Source organism: Haliotis rufescens, unplaced genomic scaffold (assembly GCF_023055435.1).
Source record: "Haliotis rufescens isolate VD_foot unplaced genomic scaffold, xgHalRufe1.0.p SCAF_17, whole genome shotgun sequence".
NCBI lineage: Eukaryota > Metazoa > Mollusca > Gastropoda > Lepetellida > Haliotidae > Haliotis > Haliotis rufescens.
Genome location: NW_025963857.1, coordinates 20,439,817 through 20,459,841, shown reverse-complemented (window position 1 = coordinate 20,459,841; position 20,025 = coordinate 20,439,817). Strand labels below are relative to the sequence as shown.

Sequence of the window (20,025 nt, the reverse complement as noted above, 5' to 3'; positions counted from 1 at the left end):
TGGTTTCATCACTATTGATAGTGATTAACAAACACATGCTCATGATATAGTCAGAATCTAACAATGGTCTCTGCTTTTAGCTGAAACGTCTTATGAATATGGAACGGGTTTTGGCGCTTGTATTCATATTCACAAAAATAGGAATTAATAAGTGGAATTAATACCATGTGGATTCTTAAAAACTCAAAGAATTTGCTTGCATTTTTGCGCTCAGAAAAAAAATACCCTACATAATACATAATCCCCATATCTGTGTTTTGCAAACAGTAGTCTGCGTTGGCGGGCTTATCATTTTCTACACTGTCCTGGTATCTAACCACCTGTGCGTGGTAGACATTTGTTCACCGTGACGTTACAAGATGGTCTATGGTAAATACCTACGTGGTATGTATTACTCACTATCATGAGTGAGTGTGTTGGGAACGCCGGGGTATGGTGTTGACAAACCTTGCAACACAATAGAGACGAACCGGAATTCGAATGGATCACAGGTTTTTGGCATGCCCAAGGGACGCAACTCTTCTCCATGGATTGTGGCACCTTGGACGACTGGGTCACCGTGGCCTACTTACTGTAATAAAACAAAGTACCTGATACTATATACATTCTTTGACAAAATAAGAAATATATTCTTTCTTCCTCTTAAACTATAAATATTAACATCAAAATCACTCTAAATTTGTAAGAGTATTTTTTTAAATGTCGTTTTGATATTATTATTTTCTGTTTTAGCTTTTGTGATCGGAATAGTCCTGGTTAGCTTCTCAGTAGCAGGTGAGGATTTCATCGATTTGAGATGCATGTTACCTGTTACATCAGGACAGGCTGACAGGAGGCAGTGGTAACAAAGCGACCAAAGTTATTGAGTGGCCTAGTGGTTAAAGCGTTCGCTCGTCGCGCCGAAGACACGGGTTCGATTCCCCATATGTGTACAATGTGTGAAACCCATTTCTTGGGTTCCCCACCGCGTTATTACTGGAATATTTCTAAAAGCGGCGTAAAACCATAATCACTCACTCTATTTCCAGATGGCACGGCCGACTCATCTTGTAGTGATAAACTCGACAATTGTGCTAGCTACGAGAAATCCTTGTGTACCGGGAGCTTCAGCGGTTGGGCGAGAGACAATTGTGCGTTTACATGCGGACTCTGCGGTAGGATTTTGGTGACCAACTTTAGTCTGTGTATTGTGCGTCGTGCATATAGATTCTATATTAAAAGTTTGGTGACCAGTTCGCTCTCCATGTGTGCGTACGATCGCGCGTAGGTACGTGCGTGCGTCCGCTGCCCGGGACTTAGAAAGGAACATGTGTTCAGATACCTAAAAATTTCGAACAGTTTAACAACGGCCATTCCGCGCGAGTGCCTTGCTGATGAATAACTTGCAAACCCTTAAAAGCAAGGGGTCGGCGTATGGTTCTCGATAGGAAGTAAAAACATGGAGTCGATGGCTTGCGGACTATACAAGTTTACTTTACACAGGTAGATGTATACAATGTCATACAAAAAACACAGATGTCAGGTCAGTACATGGTGGTAGTGGTTGTTGTCTTGGTGCCCCGGAGCACCTGGCCTAACCCAGCTAGGCTGAGGATAAGACATTTCTCTCTCCCTTTAACGTGCGCTTCCCGACATATGCGTATTTCGCGCACGGGCCCGCCAGGCCATTTAGTGATGTGGTCGAGATGGGTATGTCCCAAAGGTAAGAACCCAGTGAGCTTTAGGGTCGCTTAATTATTTTTGGCGGAAATTTGGAATTTTGAAATATGCCATGCTAAAAAGGTTGGGGAACTAAAGGAGTTTGTGAGGTTGTGTGGTTGTGTGTTTTTATAGATTTATAATTTATGTTTTATTGGTAGCTTGTTTGTTGTGGTTTGTTCCTTTGTTTGTTTTGTTGTTGTTGGTTTTTGTTTTTATATTGTTATTTGCTTGTTTGTTTTTGTTTTGTTTGTTGTTTTGTTTTTTTTGGTTTTTTTTTTGGGGGGGGGGGGGTTGGGGGGGGGAGTAAATGCGGCCGAGTAGGCCTGTTTTCATTCGATAAATGCCTGTTGATTTGAATGTTGTTCTGTGTTGTTGCTAATGTGTGCAATGTAGTATAGTTTGTATATATAGTATATGTTCAGGAGTTTCTATATATTTGGTTGCAATGTGGGTTTTTTTTTAATTTGGTGTAGGTGTGAGTTTAGTTTAATATGGCCTGTTTGTAATTTGGTTATTGCCCTGTCGATTTGTTTTTAAGTTGGGCGCTCTATAGGGCTGTTACTATCCCCATTAGTTCAGCTGTGAAGATTGATTGGTTATTGTGGAGCCTGTAGGATTTTGTTTGTTTTGTAGGTTTGTTGATGTGGATGCCGAATCCCGTGCGTTTTGAGTCCGGGGCAAAGGACCCGCCTGTGTTTATGTGACACCAGTTTGGCCTTTATCGTGTATATATGCTAGTGTGGTGGATTTAGCAGTGTTTGGGTCGGTGTCTTTACTTAGTTTAGTGGAATGAGATATGTCGATTTGGGGGGGTTAAATCATTTAGGTTGTGAGTATTTAAGTAGTTTAGTATGCGTTGGGAAATTGATACCTATTGGGGTTTTTTCTTTCCAGCTAGCGCTTGGAGTTTTGGGCTTCTTAAGCATTTGTTGGATTTGTGGGTTATCTTAGGTGGTGGCCTAGGTTTATATAGCCAAGGTCACTTGACATGGATTAAGTCATAAATATAAACAACAGTAATTAATCAGTGACATAGTTGCACATTTCGTTCAGGATGGCAGACAGTCACTGTACACTATTTTGGGGATTAACATTGGGATTCGCATCTTATAAATAAAGGCAATCAAGTGTTTCAAGGCATAAACTCATCATGGCTACAGGGTAATTAGCTTTTGGAATCAAATGTTCATTCGGACAATGGCAATGGACAATGTGTTGAACCTGCAAGATATGAATGATTTAATCGTCTTTATTTCGTTTGATCATCTTCACTTTCAGATGTTGTGTCCAACCACTGTGTTGACATACTCCCCAACTGCAAAGCCTATGGAGATGGTGCTTGCCATGGTGACTACAGGCCTTGGGCAGAGACAAATTGTGCTTCGACATGTGGGTTATGTGGTGAGTCTCATTGGCTGTTCTTGTGCCAGTTCCCGTGCGTTTGTCCGCTCTCCAGTTCAAACAGGTCTTGAATAGCATCATAAAGGTATATCATGAGAATGTAAATGGTGAGTAATAGAATTGATGATGTACAGTCCAACATTCAACAGGAGTGAGTTAAGATTTATAGTCACATCGGCAATATTTCAGCCATATCGTGACTAAATCAAATTAAACAATACATCCATTGAGAATAAAATGCGGTCGACAAGGGACAGTAAAAGAACTAGATTATCACAGATTATCACAGATATAACCATACAATTTGACTATTCTTGACAATACAATATAAAATTGGGCTATATATCATCAGCAACCAAAGTTAGGCCACCACACTTGGGGACCATTGGGACTAACAGGACACACCAGGGTACATCACGTCACGAGTGTCATTGATCGCAATCACACTTATTAATTTCATAGACCGCCTCCGTGGTCTAGTGGTAGAGAGTCCGCCCGGAGATCGGAAGGTCCGGGGTTTGATCCCCGACCGCGTCATACCAAAATACGTTAAAAGATGGTACTTGTTGTTACCCTGTCTGGCGCTCGGCATTACGGGGCTAAACAAGGACTGGTCGGCTCGGAGTCAGTATACTGTGTCTGATTGGGGTATCCATGTTAAACTGCGGCATGGTATCTCAGTGTGGTAGCACTATAAATCGGCATCAGTCCGGACCAGTACAAGCAGCCACACACACGCGTGCATGCACGTCGCTATATAAGTGCAATAATCTTGGACGCGACGTTAAGACCCATTTCACCTCACCTATTAATTTCATAGTATGTGATTATTATCTTCAGTTAGATCGCCATTCTGCATATCTGTTTTATCTTAGTGCATTGTATAATTGTGCCAATATTGGCATCATACAGGCTGATAGTGGTCGTAACGGCATGATAAAAACGGTACTGAACCAATCCCAGTCCTCGATTATCTGGTCAAGAATTGATTATCTACAGACCGCCGTCATATAGCTCGACTTTTACTGAGTGCGGCATTAAAGAACAAACAAAATTTTGAATGAGGTTGAAGATGAATATCCCTTCTTGTTTGGTTGCAGCAAATTATATGAAAAATGATAAAAACGGAACGACTATATTATGTACATCCAAACAAAGATGAAGTACTTCATTATTATTTCAAGATTACCTCACCAGATTCCAACACTTGTAAGGACAAACTCGACAACTGTGAATCCTACGGCCCCGCAGCATGTCATGATCAATACATCATCTGGGCAAAACAGAACTGTGAACTCACATGTAGACTCTGTGGTAAGTAAAACGATGCCAAATTTGAATAACATCCAATCCATAAAGGGCAAGTGAACTGAACTTGGCAACTTTGCAGCTTTTAATACTTTATGACATGCTTAATCACAAATGCTTGACTAAAATCAAACTTGAAAAACAGAAATAGCGAAAAATAGATCATAAAAGGCGAAATAGTTGCCCAAACGAAAAGAATCCTCCACTGGTGTTAAGGCAGGTTTCCGGTGTTTGTACATTATATGTAGCTCGGTGCCAGTTTAACGATCAGGTCGGCACCCAGTCTGCTGCTTTAGCCTCAGATTTTTAATTTCAAAGTTCACCTAAAGTGGTTTCCCTTGGATGACTTTTTCCGATTGTGACACTTGTACGTATCTAATCCAAGAAAGAATCTATTTCGTATGTGCAGTATCGCATGCACGCTTTAACTCAAAGTTAAAGTGGGGATAAGGTGTTACAGTGATTGCAGAGTATCGATTTAGTTTATTTTCACATTCTGATTCTGAAGATACATCCTGGATAATGGATACATCCTGAGGACATTTTATTTCTGGAACAAATGCCCCCCCCCAATAAAAAAATCGCAGCTCCACCCCACATCACCCCTATTTTATACAGGATCTTACTGTTATACGGGATACAACAATCAGTGTAACATGCCGTATGGATGGTTTAACCTGAAATCAATTATATATGCTAATGTAAAATAACATATACACTACTGCCTAAAAGTTCATTCCCCTAACACGCGTTGAGAACGCGTGTAACACGCATGTGACACGGGTGCTCAACGGGTTGCACACGCGATTCACACCCGTTGCACACCCGTGTCCAACGGGTGTGAATCGCGTGGGCAACCCGTTGCACACGCGTGTGCCACGCGTGTAACACGGGACCGGGTTCCAGTTGAAGTTGACAAATTTATCAAATGAATAGTGAAATAAAACAAAACAGTGAGATGTGAAATTTGAGTTAATGAGCGGCCATTGAGCTGTGTTCACCAGACCGTAAATACAAGGTCGGCCCATCTTAATTAGTGTTCGGTTGCTAGACTTTTATGGCATGAACCATTCCACTAGGGTCCAGTCTAGCCATTGTGGCTAGCCGACAGTAGAACAGTAGTGAATTTAGATGCGAGTTTATTGCTAAGAAACCCCCGTGTTGACACGATTGTCGCGGGTTGGTAAATGTTCGCCATTAATAAAATAATTGTTTGTGGATTGCGAACATTTTCATTTGCCCACACGAGTCATTCCATTTGATTGCAAATATATCGTTTTTCGTTCGCCAAATTTATGCTTTAGACAGTTCAATTATGACATAGCCGTCACAACTACTAATGTCTTATTATTTCACGTAGGAATATGTCCCATTTCCCCACACCCAACGTTCTGTGTTGTATTTTGAAAAATAAATAAAAGAAGGTTTTGTGTGGGACACTTTTATACTAACTATAAGAGGATGTTGTAAATGAATATGAACAGCCATGCTGTCTGACAGTTGATAAAATTTGAGATCTTCACAATCACCGGGTGTGACCATGTAGACAGAATCTCGTTAGGGTTTGTGATTTTTACATTTGCCCAATTACCATAGTGAGTATTGCTGGGGATACCAAACGTAACAGTTTATTATTAGAGGTTGTGAGTACCTATACCACGTAGATAGGATATCTTTAGGATTTTAATCCTTCTTTGAGGGGCATTTAGAAGTTGGAGTACTACGTTAGGATAAGATTTATGGGTGACTTTAATCCTTTCTTTCTCTGTGGGTAATCCTTTCACGTTCATTTGAGGAAGTCACTCAACCAGGTCATGACAGGTCGTGAGTTTACTTACTAACTACTGTGAGCGTTTTTGGCATGACATCTTTTCTTGTATAAACATAGAAACGATGCTCACTCACTCACTGTTAATCTTCTGCAGTTTGCTGGCAAAGTGGGGATAAACCTCAGTGTCAAAGACGATCAAACTTAGTTCGAATCCTTGTTTATTTGTGACATCTCCCAAATGGGGACATTTTCATAAACTTGGCAAGTGATGATGAATTTTAATATTAATATTATTATAGTTTATGAAATTGTTAATAAAACTTTAATAAAATTGTGCTTCACTCTCACGAAAAATATATTGCCTGTGAGTAAATTTATTTGTCACGTTACATCGGCATTTTTCAGTGATATTGGGACTACATGAAACATGGCTGGTTTTACATTTCTGATACAGGTGCTTGACTGACTGAGTAGTTCATGATCAATAAGATATGTTTAAATCAGTCAAGTTTGCAACAATAGATGAATAAGTTGATACATTTGGACCGCAGTTACCGATTAACAACTTAAGACATAGAGACAGGGAGGAGATATATAACCAAACCTATGATCCTGTTGAGACAGTTGACAGTTAGAACGTTGGATTAAACGACAGTAACTAATTTGAACATTCCCCAGTTATATCATAAAATACATCATAACTCATAACAGTCCGAGAGACAGCTTCCAGACATATACTAGTATTGAAGGGACAATCGCTTTTGACAGTTTAAAAATAAACTCACCTTAAGGTGCTTGGCAAATCAAAACTGACCTCCCTGAATATGTTTTTTAGGTTTGACAGCAACTATGCTTGTGGATTTCAGAGATAGACATGATTGGTTAGCTAGATGTTATTACAATAAGCGAAAATGTCTTAAAAGTCCACAGTTGGTTTAATAGTACAAAAAGTGTGTTATAGATCTATCAACGTTTTCTTTTATTGAACATAATATTTGCACTATATTGCTGTAAGCTGTAAATAATCTAGCCTCCCCATGTACGTAACTTACATATATTTATGTATGGCCAGAACAGCAAATAGAGTTCTGGTAGATAGGTACCTCGGAGATATAACGTGCGCTTTCCGACTTAAGCCTATCTCGCACACGGGGAAGCACTTGTACTATTAGGGTAAAAAAGGGTAATGATTAAATAAAGAAGTGCAATCTATTTTCTATATATATTTGTAGATATGAAGCATTCTAGTTAATTGTGGATGCACCGGGCAGACAGAATTGTGTTTATTTCCAGGCCATCCTGATCGTCGTTTACTACTATAAGGTGTATGGTTGGAGGCAAGATCAAAGGCGCCGCACAGCATTTATTAGATAACAGACGGGGTCGTCCGTTTCGCTTTGAACAACCACCCCACCTGTCTGTAGGAGTTATATAATCGGTGCGCAAATAATTGTGTCAAGTCCACTGCCGGGCTGATGCGGTGTCAGTGTCAGCGATGAACATGAATGCTCAAATTATAGACTTGTAGCACTCACAAGTTGCTTAGCCACATTATTTGAAAAGTGTATATTCAATTCTCTGATAACAGGAAATATAACCTTAGGAAAAGATTCAACATACAAACAATCAAATGTAGAACACAGTCCTATGCTTATTATCATTTCTTCTGGATATGATCAACCTGCGGAACCCTCTATCCGATGAAGTAACTAATGCTCGCTCATTAAAAGAAATCAAATCCTTAATTAATCGTTCTGATGCAATTATTAATAATTTTGACTTCAAATATTTTCATAGATCATGCCAAATTGTCCACTGTCGCCTTAGGCTCGGCTGCAGTGACTTAAACGCTGATAAGTTTAGACGACATGTATCAGACATACCAGACTGCACTTGTGGATATCACCTTGAAGATGCAATTCACTTTTTCTATAACTGTTAAAAAATACGATAATATCAGAAACACTGTGTATTTCTACACACATGGGTATGGTCTAAAAATTATATTACATGGCAGTAGTTAAGCAGTTCTACAAACATGACTCTTCTTAAATCAGTTCATGACATCATTGTCAAAAGCAAAAGGTTTGAGTAGCTTAAGTTTATGCATGTAGTAAAGGAAAACTGCATTACCTTATTTCAAAGACACCACTTGCTTGCTTTCATTTGTGCATTTTGTATGTTTATGTTCATCACTCTCTTATATATATCCAGCGGTTGTTAAGTTGTTACCTGGAGAGGTATTACATAAGCATGTTTTGCTTGTTTACCGATACAGATTTCTTTTGAAATAAAAATACGTTTAAGCCAACACAGCTAACGGTAAAACACATGATTGTAAACTATTCAAAAAGGGGCACTAATCTCTGGCTTCTTCTCGGGTGTCGGACTCAAACTCATTTATTCTTAGAATAACATGACATACAATTATCTACAATTTTTATTATGTACAATTTAATAAAAATAGGATACGTGGATACTAATACAATTTACCAATTGTATTGTACACATTGTTAAGGAATTTAGATAGGCCTTTAAGATTTCTTACACTGTTAGTGGTCATAATTTTCTTAAATGTTTGGAAACTTAAGATATTGCTTATTTAAGAGTTCATATCGCCGTTGGTGAAAAGCTTCACATCGGATGTAATGCAATTCATCTCCCACGGCGATAGAATCACAGAGTGGACACTGGTTGTCTTCCCTGGGAATGTTCAGCCATCGACCAGTTTCAACTGGTACTCCTTGGTTAGAAAGTTCTGACTTTTAGTATTGGGAGAAATATTGATTTTGAGAGCAGTAGATATTTCGCAAATGAAGGTTGATTCTTCCACGACCTTTGGATTTCCGCTTGGGCTTACTAGCTGCCGTGAGTCAATTTGCTCGTTAACGCAACCGAGCGTGACAAGAGACTGGGCTACCAGTCTGCAAGGACAGCTAAATAAACTTACGCATTTTTGAAAACTGATTGGTTACCCGTGATCTATGAAGATTTCAACAAAGGGCGCATGGTAATTAATTTCTTCAGCCTAAACAAACAGACAAATAACGGCGAAAGCTCATCGGATGTCGTCATTTGGAAATACCCCTGATTGTTACAGTTTGATAATAAAAAAGTATCCCTGAGTGAAAGCATTTGCGGATTTCGGATTGCGTGGATGATACAATTACTACTCCCTTGTTGTCATCCACATTTTCTGGTATAACCCTACACTTGTGTATTTGTCGTAATTCACTTGCTGCTCAGTTAATTAATTTATAACATGTATACTTAGTTGTAGCACAACTCAGATTACCCGATAAAGGTTCAAATTTGGTCTTTCTTGTACCTGGGGTAATTATTTAATCTAAATCCAGGTTTGAAGTGAGGTGGAATGTGAGTTATGCACGTCGCAGCCCAGCAAGTGATGTATGATCAGTTGCTTTACTTTTTTTGTAAATCAACTGATCATTCCCAGACATCAAAGGATCAACAGGAAATACGTTGATTGATTAATTACTGTTATCTTGCACAGTGGATACGTCAAAAGTAAGTGTTTACATGTGAAGGTAGGGTTACTAAACCTAGGGAATACTCATATCATGGCGTGAAGTACAGATGTAAAAACAACATACAGTCAAGTCTCGTTAATCCGACACTCGTTAATCCGACGCTCGGCTTTATCCGACACAAATGATGGGAACCGATTGATTCAGCGCTATTTAGTCCCGTTAATCCGACATTCTCGCACTCCGACTCCGACACACCTAATTTGCAACGAATTACTGAAATCACTCATTAATCAGTCTCGTTAATCCGACACAGTGGTCAGCGTACTCCGTGGTCATCTGCCCGCGAGTACACAACACCGTGTTTTGACACGCACCGGCCGCAGAGATTAACTTTAACAATTAACACTAGATGCCAGGATCATAAAGAATTTCAAGCTTTATTATAAGAAACAAATGAAATTACACCTCGACAATGTTGATGCTGAAGGACCATCGAATGTACTTTGTTCAAAGGGTAACCGATAATACACTGACTAGTTGTTCATTGTTATCTAACTCAATGTATGTTTTTAAGAACCGTGGACATTATAAAAATAGTTGTCACGTGGGCTTTCTCAGCTAACTTGGCACCTATGTGAAACAATTGAAACAAAATAAGTGATCAGTTAAGAAACAAACACGGGTTATACTATTCGATACATTTAAATAACGTTTAAAAACGATATATTTAAATATTTTAATATATTTCATATATATTCCAAATATTGTTTCCAAATAATTATTATTAAAGTATTTGATTCTCACATAGACATTTTACATCGAATAAGTATTTTTGTACAGCTGCAGACGCAATGGATATTGTTCCTGTATGTTGATATTCCCGGATACATTATAACTTTGGTAGGTTGTTATAATGATATTTGCATTTTGTTTTCATTCATTCGCTGCAGCTTTGAACAGAATCATTCTTGTTCCTTTCCGTTTGGTTGGGAAGTTTTTCGATGCGCGATAGACGGTGTTTTCACAAGTATTTTCTTTTGTAAGCGTGTATATGTTACAGTCAATGTGTAAAATATGATTCACTCAGGCAATTTATTAAATATCTAAATATTTCAGTCATTTTACAAATTGACTGAATAATCCATTCATTTATTTAACCGACTGACTAAAAATGATAAAGACGACCAAGAGAGCTTAAACACATCACAATATATTAATTATGCTAAGAAAAGAAGCCAAACAATACAGAACTGTACTTGGTGATGGTATTAAACATATTTGGAATTCGTTATCATATTAATAAAGATGGACATATTTTTCAGTTAATTTGTGAAATAAACTGAATATTTAGGCGTTTTAATACATTTCCTTAGTGAAATCTGTTTACATTTTGAATGTAAACATATACACACGGTAAAATAAGCAATGTTCAGTGAAATATTTACTCTGTGTTGCAAGTCAAAATAGTGTACACGAAGATTGCACAATTACCAAGCAAGTGACTTATCAAAACTGCATCACCATTACCGATGCTCCCCACAAATATACCTACATTTCAAAAACTGTATTTCATTTTTGTTGATCAGTGTGACCATACGTCCTTCTACTTTCAATTAAAATGCGCTTACGAATGGCGAGCACAGGTCGCGAACAAGTCTAGATTTCTGCTATATCATCCGGGTACTCACTGGGAAAATACAGTAATGCACAGGTAACAACTACTCCCGCGGAATTGCTTTAGATCAGTGTCCTTGGTACGTTGAAATACTATATATTGTGAAAGACAAAATGATGTATCAAGGATCAAGTAGAAGATACATTGACCGTTGCGCTGGGAGTTTATTCAACAGACCGTGAAAATAACACTGCTGTATCTTATTATTTATTTTAGATGATGCAGGCAAAGCTCACTTCTCCTGGCGGCCATTATCAAACGGCCAGCTAAAACACAACCCCGCGCTTACGTCTACAGGTCTCTTCCTGTAGTACGGTAATTAGTATTCTCTCCCTCAAGTGTATCCTCAATGATATAACCCACCCTCATTAATTACATGCTGCTCTTTTCCAGCCTCACGGCTATGGAAAACATAACAAAAACACCAAAAACCGCCCCAAATTAATAAACCAAATTCTCAAAAGCGTAAACAAACTAACAGAGGCAGGCAAAAACATACAACTTATCTGGATACCAGCTCACGTAGGAATTTACGGGAATGAAAACGCAGACAGAGCCGCAAAACAATCCCTAAAAATACCAGACATAAGCCTTAAGCTACCAATATCTAAAGCAGAAATCAAAAGTATAAACAAACGTAAAATCACCCAAAAATGGCATAACCTCTATCAAAACACAAAAACCCAAATCCTAAAAACCCTCAAAAAACCCCTCACCAAACCAAAAATCCTCCATCCCTCCAAAAAAATCGATAGAATAATCACCAAACTCCAAACAGGACACACCAAACTAAATAACCACCTTCTAAAACTAAAAAAACACGCAAACGGGAAGTGCCCACACTGCACTCACCCAGAAACAATAGACCACGTACTACTACATTGCACCCACTACCTCACACAACGTACAACATTACAAACCAACCTAAATCCAAATAACGCTCTTACCTTAGAAGCAATCCTTAACCCCCAAAATAAAATAGAAAACTTCAAAGCCCTAGGCATTTACCTAACCAAAACAGAACTAATTAACCGTATTTAAAACTTCACTAAACCACCAACACTAAACATCCAAAAAACATCAACTCACCCCCACACACTCCCTTAGTCCCAACCACTCCCCCAAGGCATGTATTCCAAATCTCAAAATTTCAAAACTTTATATAAGCAACCACTAAACCCCCCTCCTTGGTTGCACTCCTCTCGCTACCACTTTTATACCACTAAATGGCCCGGCCGGGCCCGTGTGCGAAATACGCTCCAGTCGGAAAGCGCACGTAAAATCTCCTAATATAAGTAAGTAAGTAAGTTAATGTCAAATCACAATAAAAGCATTTCAATTGCAATAACATGTTCCAGGACCATGTATTCTCTTAATTAACACCATCGGATTTAGAAGCAATGGTCGTATAAAACAAAACAGATCTATTTAATCGCAACAGTATTCATGTTATTCCCACAAAATCACATAAAGAAAGGAGACATTAGGAAATACATGTGTATTATCATTTTTCGTCAGGATAACAAAATTTTCTCTCCTTGTTACCACCTCCAGGTTCAGCTTAAGACGGGTCCTCCTTTGGTCAAAAGTTTGTTCCCCCTCTAATGAGTGTGTCACGCGTTGCACACGAGTGGCGGACGGGGTGCACACCCGTGTGCAACGCGTTGCACACGGGTCTCACACGCGTGACCAACCCGATGCACACTGGTTGCGTAACGCGTTGCCCATGCGTGTAAGGGGAATGAACTTCTAGGCAGTAGTGTACATACCTATTATTTCTTTGTTTTGTGGATTATTCAGATGTGGGACTGACTGGTGTCTAGCCAACGACACCGAGGGACACTGGTACAATGAGAAGTAATTTGATTCCATTTGTGTTTTGTTTTCCCTTTACATATATCAGTCAGCACAAATAAACTACAATTTGCCCAATTACTTCTTCCTGTGTGACGTTACGGATCCGCTGGGTTTCAAATCAAAGATTCATGCCTATGTTTATCCTTGATCTGTCAACACTGTATCCACAGGTACAACCAACCTGAGCCACTTAGTGTTTACCTCTGTCACTTAATTATCACAACGTGACATCAGTGAAATATAGTTCGAGCGTTAACCAATTTTAACCATCTTTAGAATGCACACACTGAAAAAGAGGAAACAGAATTGGAATTGACCCATTCTGTTGTTCTTCGCACTGTCAAGGCCTCAGATAACATAATCATTATATGTAAGCATTAATTGTTTGATAAAAAAACTGATAATGTATAAGGTATTAAATAATACCACATATAATGTCAGTATGTTAACTGAAAATGAAATCTGCCAAAATCACGCGTCAGAAGTATCAGTTTTTTACTTGATTTAAAACCTGAAGACATGTCCATTCCTCTTTTGTACTGGATTCAAAAGCTCCATATAATCCATACAAAGAGAGATATATTGCTGGCCCGTGAAGATCCAGGGTTAGAATACATTTAGCAGCGTTAAATAACAAAACAAACAAAAACAAAAAAAGAAGACAATTCTCCAAGCGTCAAGGGAAAGAACTAAGGTCAGTTATGTCAAATAAAGGATTTTTCAACAGTGTTCACCACTATCCCACACGACAAACCTTAGGAAACACTTCATTCCTTGATCTATGGCATTTTTAACTGATCGTGGGAACCATAGATATAGTCACAGCTCCTCCTTAATGGGGTCAGTATAATTTGTCAAAAATAGAATCAATCAGAACAATTTGTTAATGCTGGATTTCCTCTTTGATGTCATCTTTGTTAAATTTTGGGATATGACATCGGGCAAGAATAAGGCAATGGCACCCATTATGTTACCCTTTGTGTTATCTGTTTCTTTATGCATATGAATAGCAATGTCTGCTCGGATTGGCAACATTAAAACACGGATATTGGGTCAAGAGGTTTAACTTCATCTGATATCATTCAATAATGGCCAAATAGCCAATTCCCTTCCAAAGATTAACCCACCTGAACTAGAAATAAAGAGAACAGTGAAACCACTTCATATGTTTCATATTTAGATCCATGCATAAAGATTGAGAGTGACAAAAACTCCCCGCTGGACTGTGTAACAAAAGGGGTGACTTCAATTGTCAAGTTTCCCTTTATGTCGAAGAATATTCCAGCAGCTCCAGCCTTTGGTGTCTACATTTCATAACATTTTGGGTACAATCAAGACTGCTCTTTCTACCAAGAGCGTCTTAAGACTATTGATCAAAAGTTGTCAAATCATTGTTACAACATTCAAGACATCAGTAAAGCTTTCAAAAGGTTTCTTAGTAGACATGTGGACATTTCCAAATTTGACGCATCAGTGACAAAAACTATGTCCTTTTCTCAGGTGAACAATTGACTTGCCATTGGATGCATTTGTGACGGGTGCTACAGTTGGGGCAGGATACGTTCACTTTTGCGCGAACACCTGGTATCATCAGTATTTGTGAATGATTCATAAACACAAGCTGGTGATACAGTAGGAATCGAACGATATTGGATTCTGCTTTCAGCAGAGATTTCTGAGGATTACGGAAATGTGTTTTGCTGTTTTTATTTACACCTATACGTTTCAACATGTCCTCTGATGGAATACTACATGTAGTTTCTCACTCTGATTATTACAATAGTTGACCTGAATGCTGAGATAGGACATAAACAGATAAACAGAATGAGTGGTGTCGTGAACCAGATCTCGGGAACCCGACAAAGTCCATTCCTTAACCATAAATTACTGACTGTTGGGCCATAAACTTTTTTGTGTTGAAATATGCATGTTAATGACAACTGCCGATGCGTATAGAGATGCAAACAAAAGATTTTTAAGAGATTTAAATACCTCGATTCTGGGTATTCATGAAGTGAGTGAGTGATCACAGTTGTGTGTTTCGTTCTATAATTGGCAGTATTATGGGGACAGGGGTCGCAAATATACGTTTCCTTCCGTCAGATTCAGAATACCTCGAGTAGACAGTGAGTAGATATCATGGCAACGAATGCAAATTGTGTTTTATTGTACATAAGCAGTGAATAGAACACGAGGTTTCAGCGAAACAACTCATCACACCTCCCCTCATCTGGTATAGTGGTGAAGAATGTGTTCTTGTAGACGTTTATTGTAACCTAAACAACCTGTAACGTCTTTGTTAAAGAAGTAAACGATCATATTGTCTGGTCCAAACTCGATTATTTACAGACCGCCGTCGTATAGCTGGAATAGTGCGGCGTTAAAAAACAAATAACCTAACCTATAAATTATAGCGATGTTTTATTGAGGCTGAAAATGTCCCCATAGGCATTTTAAGTAGTAGTGATGGTTTAATTAGCTGAAGACAGACCCCAAAGGCATTATAAATAGTAGTGATTATTTATTGAGAATGAAGATGAACCCATGAATAGTAGTAGTGTTTTATTAGGGATGAAGATAGGCCTCTTAGGCATTATAAATAGCACTGATGTTTTAGTTGGGATAAAGATAGACCCCACAGGCATTACATAAAAAAAAGTAATGATTTATTGGGGATGAAAATGGACCCCCACAAGCATTATAAATAATATTGATTTTTTATTGGGAATGAAGATATACCATGTAGACATCATAGTTAGTAGTTATGTTTTACTGGCTGAAGATTGACCCCAATAGGCAGTATAAATAATTCGGATGTTCCATTGGTGATGAAGGTAGAAGAACCCATAGGCATTATATATAGCACTGATGTTTTATTGGGGATGAAGATATAAGCCAACAGGCATTTTAAATAGTAGTAATGTTTTATTAGCTAAAGGTTTACTCTCTAGGCATTATAAATAGCACTGATGTTTTAATGGTGATGAAGATAGACCACATTGGCATTATAAATAGTAGTTATGTTTTATTGGGATGAAGATAGACCCACAGGCACCATAGTTAGTATTGATGTTTCATTGGGGATGAAGATAGACCCCATAGGCATTATAAATGGAAGTAATGTTTTATTGGGGATGAAGATGTACCCCCGTAGGCATTATAAATAGTAGTAATATCTTATTATGGATGAAGATGTACCCCACAGGCATTATAAAAAGCAGTAATATTTTATTGGGGATGAAGATGTACCCCCGTAGGCATTATAAATAGTAGTAATATCTTATTAGGGATGAAGATGTACCCCACTGGCATTATAAATAGCAGTAATATTTTATTGGGATGGAGATAGACCCCATAGACATTATAAATAGTAGTAATGTTTAAATCGGCCACAGAAACACCCCACAGGCATTATAAATAGTAGTGTTGTTTTATTGGGATAAAGATAGATCTCATCATGGGAATCAAGTCAAGATGAAAACTGTCTGTGAAGCCAGATCATCCATTGACTCAAGGCGTAAGTTGTTCCTGTATTCGGAAAGGTTGTAGAGCAGCAAATGGCACCATACAACACAGAGAATTTTATGCTGATAATTGAGTTTAAAATGACAAAAGAAAGTATTTTCAGTTAGGACATTTTATTCCTTAAACACAAAGAAACCTTTTGTAAATTTTGTATAAGAAATCATCATACATGCTGTAAATAAATCTCGCCCAACAATACAATTAGACATGATAAAATATTACAAGCATTGGTCCTAGAGATCAGAGTACGAGGACACATTAGTTGGTGGGTTGGTTAGTTGGTTGTTTAACGCGGCACAGCGATATTCCAGCTATATGACGGCGGTCTGTAAATAATCGAGTCTGGACCAGACAATCCAGTGATTAATATCATGAGCATCGATCCACGCAATTGGGATCGATGACATGCATCAACCAAGTCAGCGAGCCTGACAACCCGATCCCGTTAGTCGCCTTTTACGACAAGCATAGTCACCATTTTACGGCAAGCATAGGTTGCTGATGACCTATTCTACCCCGGATCTTCACGGGTCACGAGGACAGGTAAGGAATCAAGTCGCTGATCACCGGATCAATTTAATCGTCTCTTACACCATGCATTGGTTCCTGTGGACCTATTTTAAACCAGGTAACATACCACAATATTCTGTATTAGTGCCAGATTTTTGGTAAACACAAACCATTTATGTCAGTAGAAAAAAGTAGTCAGTAAAAGAATCTTACATAATCCCTATGTAATGCCTACTAACTTGGCTAACTAGTCCTTGGCTACCAAACATTGAATGAGAACATAACATGCATTATCTACAGAATACTCATCATTAATAATGATTCTTGAAAGCAAACCGATATAAACTAAAAGACAAAATGCCACTGTGAACAATTTTAACTATCATACAACCAAGCCCACATGGACAATTTATATTAACTTCCATGTCTGTTAGCTAAATGAGACTGACAGTAAACATAATTGTTTTAGAAAAGAAAGGGTTGAGATAATAAACCTTGAAAAAATGTGATAGGTATACCACAGGTTAGATACGTGTCAACATCTAGGGTTTGATAAGGGTTTGCATACTTGGGCAACTAAAATTAACAATGATTTTGGTAGAACATTTTAAACAAGAGTCATCAGAAGATGACGAATCCCCCTGGCCCCCACAAATGTAAAAGATAAAATCCATGTATCCAGAAATAGTCCAGTTGTCCCACACATCCCCTAGCGCTGTATGTCACTATGAAACAAAGTTCCACATAGATCCTTGTTATTCTTCAAAATCCATAGCGATGTGAACACCCATTCCTGGACATCCATATTTTACTTCTCATAGATATTGTTTTCAGCATATCCATCAGAATGTATGCAATACCTTCCTTCATGTCCACACACGGTAATCTGTGACCACTCTGAAGTGTAAGAAAAGATACATGGGATAGGTTTGGGTACAATGATATACAATCACTCAGGCAAAAGATCTTGACTTGTCCTGAAAGTCAAGGGTGATAAGGACTTCTTCTACCCGATAAGCCCAAACAGGTTCTTGAAGAAAGCTACAAGATTTACAATATGACAATTAACCTCACAATTTCAAATCTATACCTTAGTAAAGCTTGTGAGGAGCAACAAGAAGGTTTGTGGTATTTGCCTGGTTGTCAGGGACCAAATCATATGACAATACTAACCAGAGATCTGTTGTCGTTTTGCCCAGAACTGTGGCTAAGATGTGTCCTCATGCCACCTCAGGGGGGATTGGTGGCTCAGTTGTCGAAGGCGCCCTAATTAGTTGTGTAGAGTTGCGCCCCTTGGACATGACAGTAACCTATAATTGTGGGTTCGAATCATGATTTAGGTTTCACCAAAGTGGTAAACGTCTAAGACCTGCATCACTTCGGGATTTCCTCCCAGATTAAACCAAACTCACTCACTCTCTCACTCTTACCACCTTAGAACTGTTAATTAATGTGACAATTCTATACTAAAAATGTCCCTACTATGAGTAGATGAGTTAGATTACATGTTGAATTTCGTTTAAATCAATACCAAACTCAAATCCATCATAATAGTGCATATCATAAGCTAACATAGACATATATATATAAAATATTTTAATGTACTTTTGTGGCACTTAGCATACTTTATCTTCGCGGGTACAACCTCCTGTATTAACAGAGAGACAGTTATAACATATATTTTACCTTATTGCCAACATATGTCACGTTAAGAGGACTCCATAAAAAATAGTGCCTGTAGATCACTTTGAAAAGTAGTATTTAAAGTAGCTTCATATGTCAGCAAAGACAACCATATAACAGTGAGTGAGTGAGTTGGGTTTAACGCCGCTTTAACAGTATTCCAGTTATGTCGCGGCGTGTCAGCTTAATGTGGGAGGAAAGCCCGAAGTGATGCAGGTCTTAGACGTTTTCAACTTCGGTGAAACCAATGAGCACGGATATGGTGCTAACAAACCTAGAAACATAATTGGGGCGAACTGGGATTCGGACCCACAATCAAAGGTTTCTGGCGTGCCCAAAGGGACGCAACTCTGCACAGCGAATCGCGGCGCCGTAGACGACTGGGCCACCCGTGCCCCTAACAGTGAGTGATTGGTTGTGTGGATGGTTGATTGAGTGCATGGTTGAGTGAGTGGTTGGTTGAGTGGGTAGATGGTTGAGTGTGGTTGAGTGGTTGGTTGAGTGTGTGGTTGAGTGTAAGGGTTAGTGGTGGAGTGAGTGAGTTTGGTTTAACGCCGCTTTTAACAATATTCCAGTTATATCGCGGCGTAGTTAGTGGTGGAGAAGGTGGTTGAGTTGGTAGTTGGTAGTTGGTTGAGTGGGTGGTTGGTTGAGTGTTTACGCAACAAATACTATTCCGACCATTAAGCTAAAACAGAAGATATAAATATTAATATATATGAATATATAATAACATTAAGAACAAATATGAAATATTACAATATTACAGTGACTTTAATGTAAATAGTTAAAGTAAACTGTTTTACAAGAAGAAACAAAGATGTTTCTTCTACTGCCAACGAAATATATAAGTACCATGTACCTTGTTTCATGAGAGTAAATAATATTGTACTTACCTTGTAGGTTTTTACCACAGACCATGTTGTAAGGTCGCCGTGAACAAATGTCGCCCAGGTGAGAGGTGATTACATTACAGGTGGGTGAAGGCCATGATAAGCCCACCAACGCAGATGGCAACATTGACGAATGTACTCTTATCAATTCGTGGGAGTTTTCTGCACGCGCGTCTTTACCACTTAGCAATAAAAACAAGAAGAATTCAG

The 20,025-nt window shown here is 38.5% G+C and overlaps 1 protein-coding gene across 2 annotated transcripts; it reads left to right on the top strand.

Annotated features, from left to right (window-relative positions):
* Positions 1-302: 302 nt before the first annotated feature.
* On the top strand, positions 303-13,279 carry LOC124134025 (nematocyst expressed protein 3-like). Of its 2 annotated transcripts, XM_046498640.2 has the most exons (6): positions 303-384; positions 733-774; positions 1,029-1,154; positions 2,980-3,102; positions 4,300-4,416; positions 13,148-13,279. In XM_046498640.2, the coding sequence occupies exons 1-6, from the start codon at positions 360-362 to the stop codon at positions 13,168-13,170; spliced, it is 456 nt and encodes a 151-aa protein (XP_046354596.2). In that variant the 5' UTR covers positions 303-359; the 3' UTR covers positions 13,171-13,279. The 2 variants fall into 2 exon arrangements, with proteins under 2 accessions (XP_046354596.2, XP_046354598.2); XM_046498642.2 differs by lacking the exon at positions 1,029-1,154.
* The last annotated feature ends 6,746 nt before the right edge of the window (positions 13,280-20,025 follow it).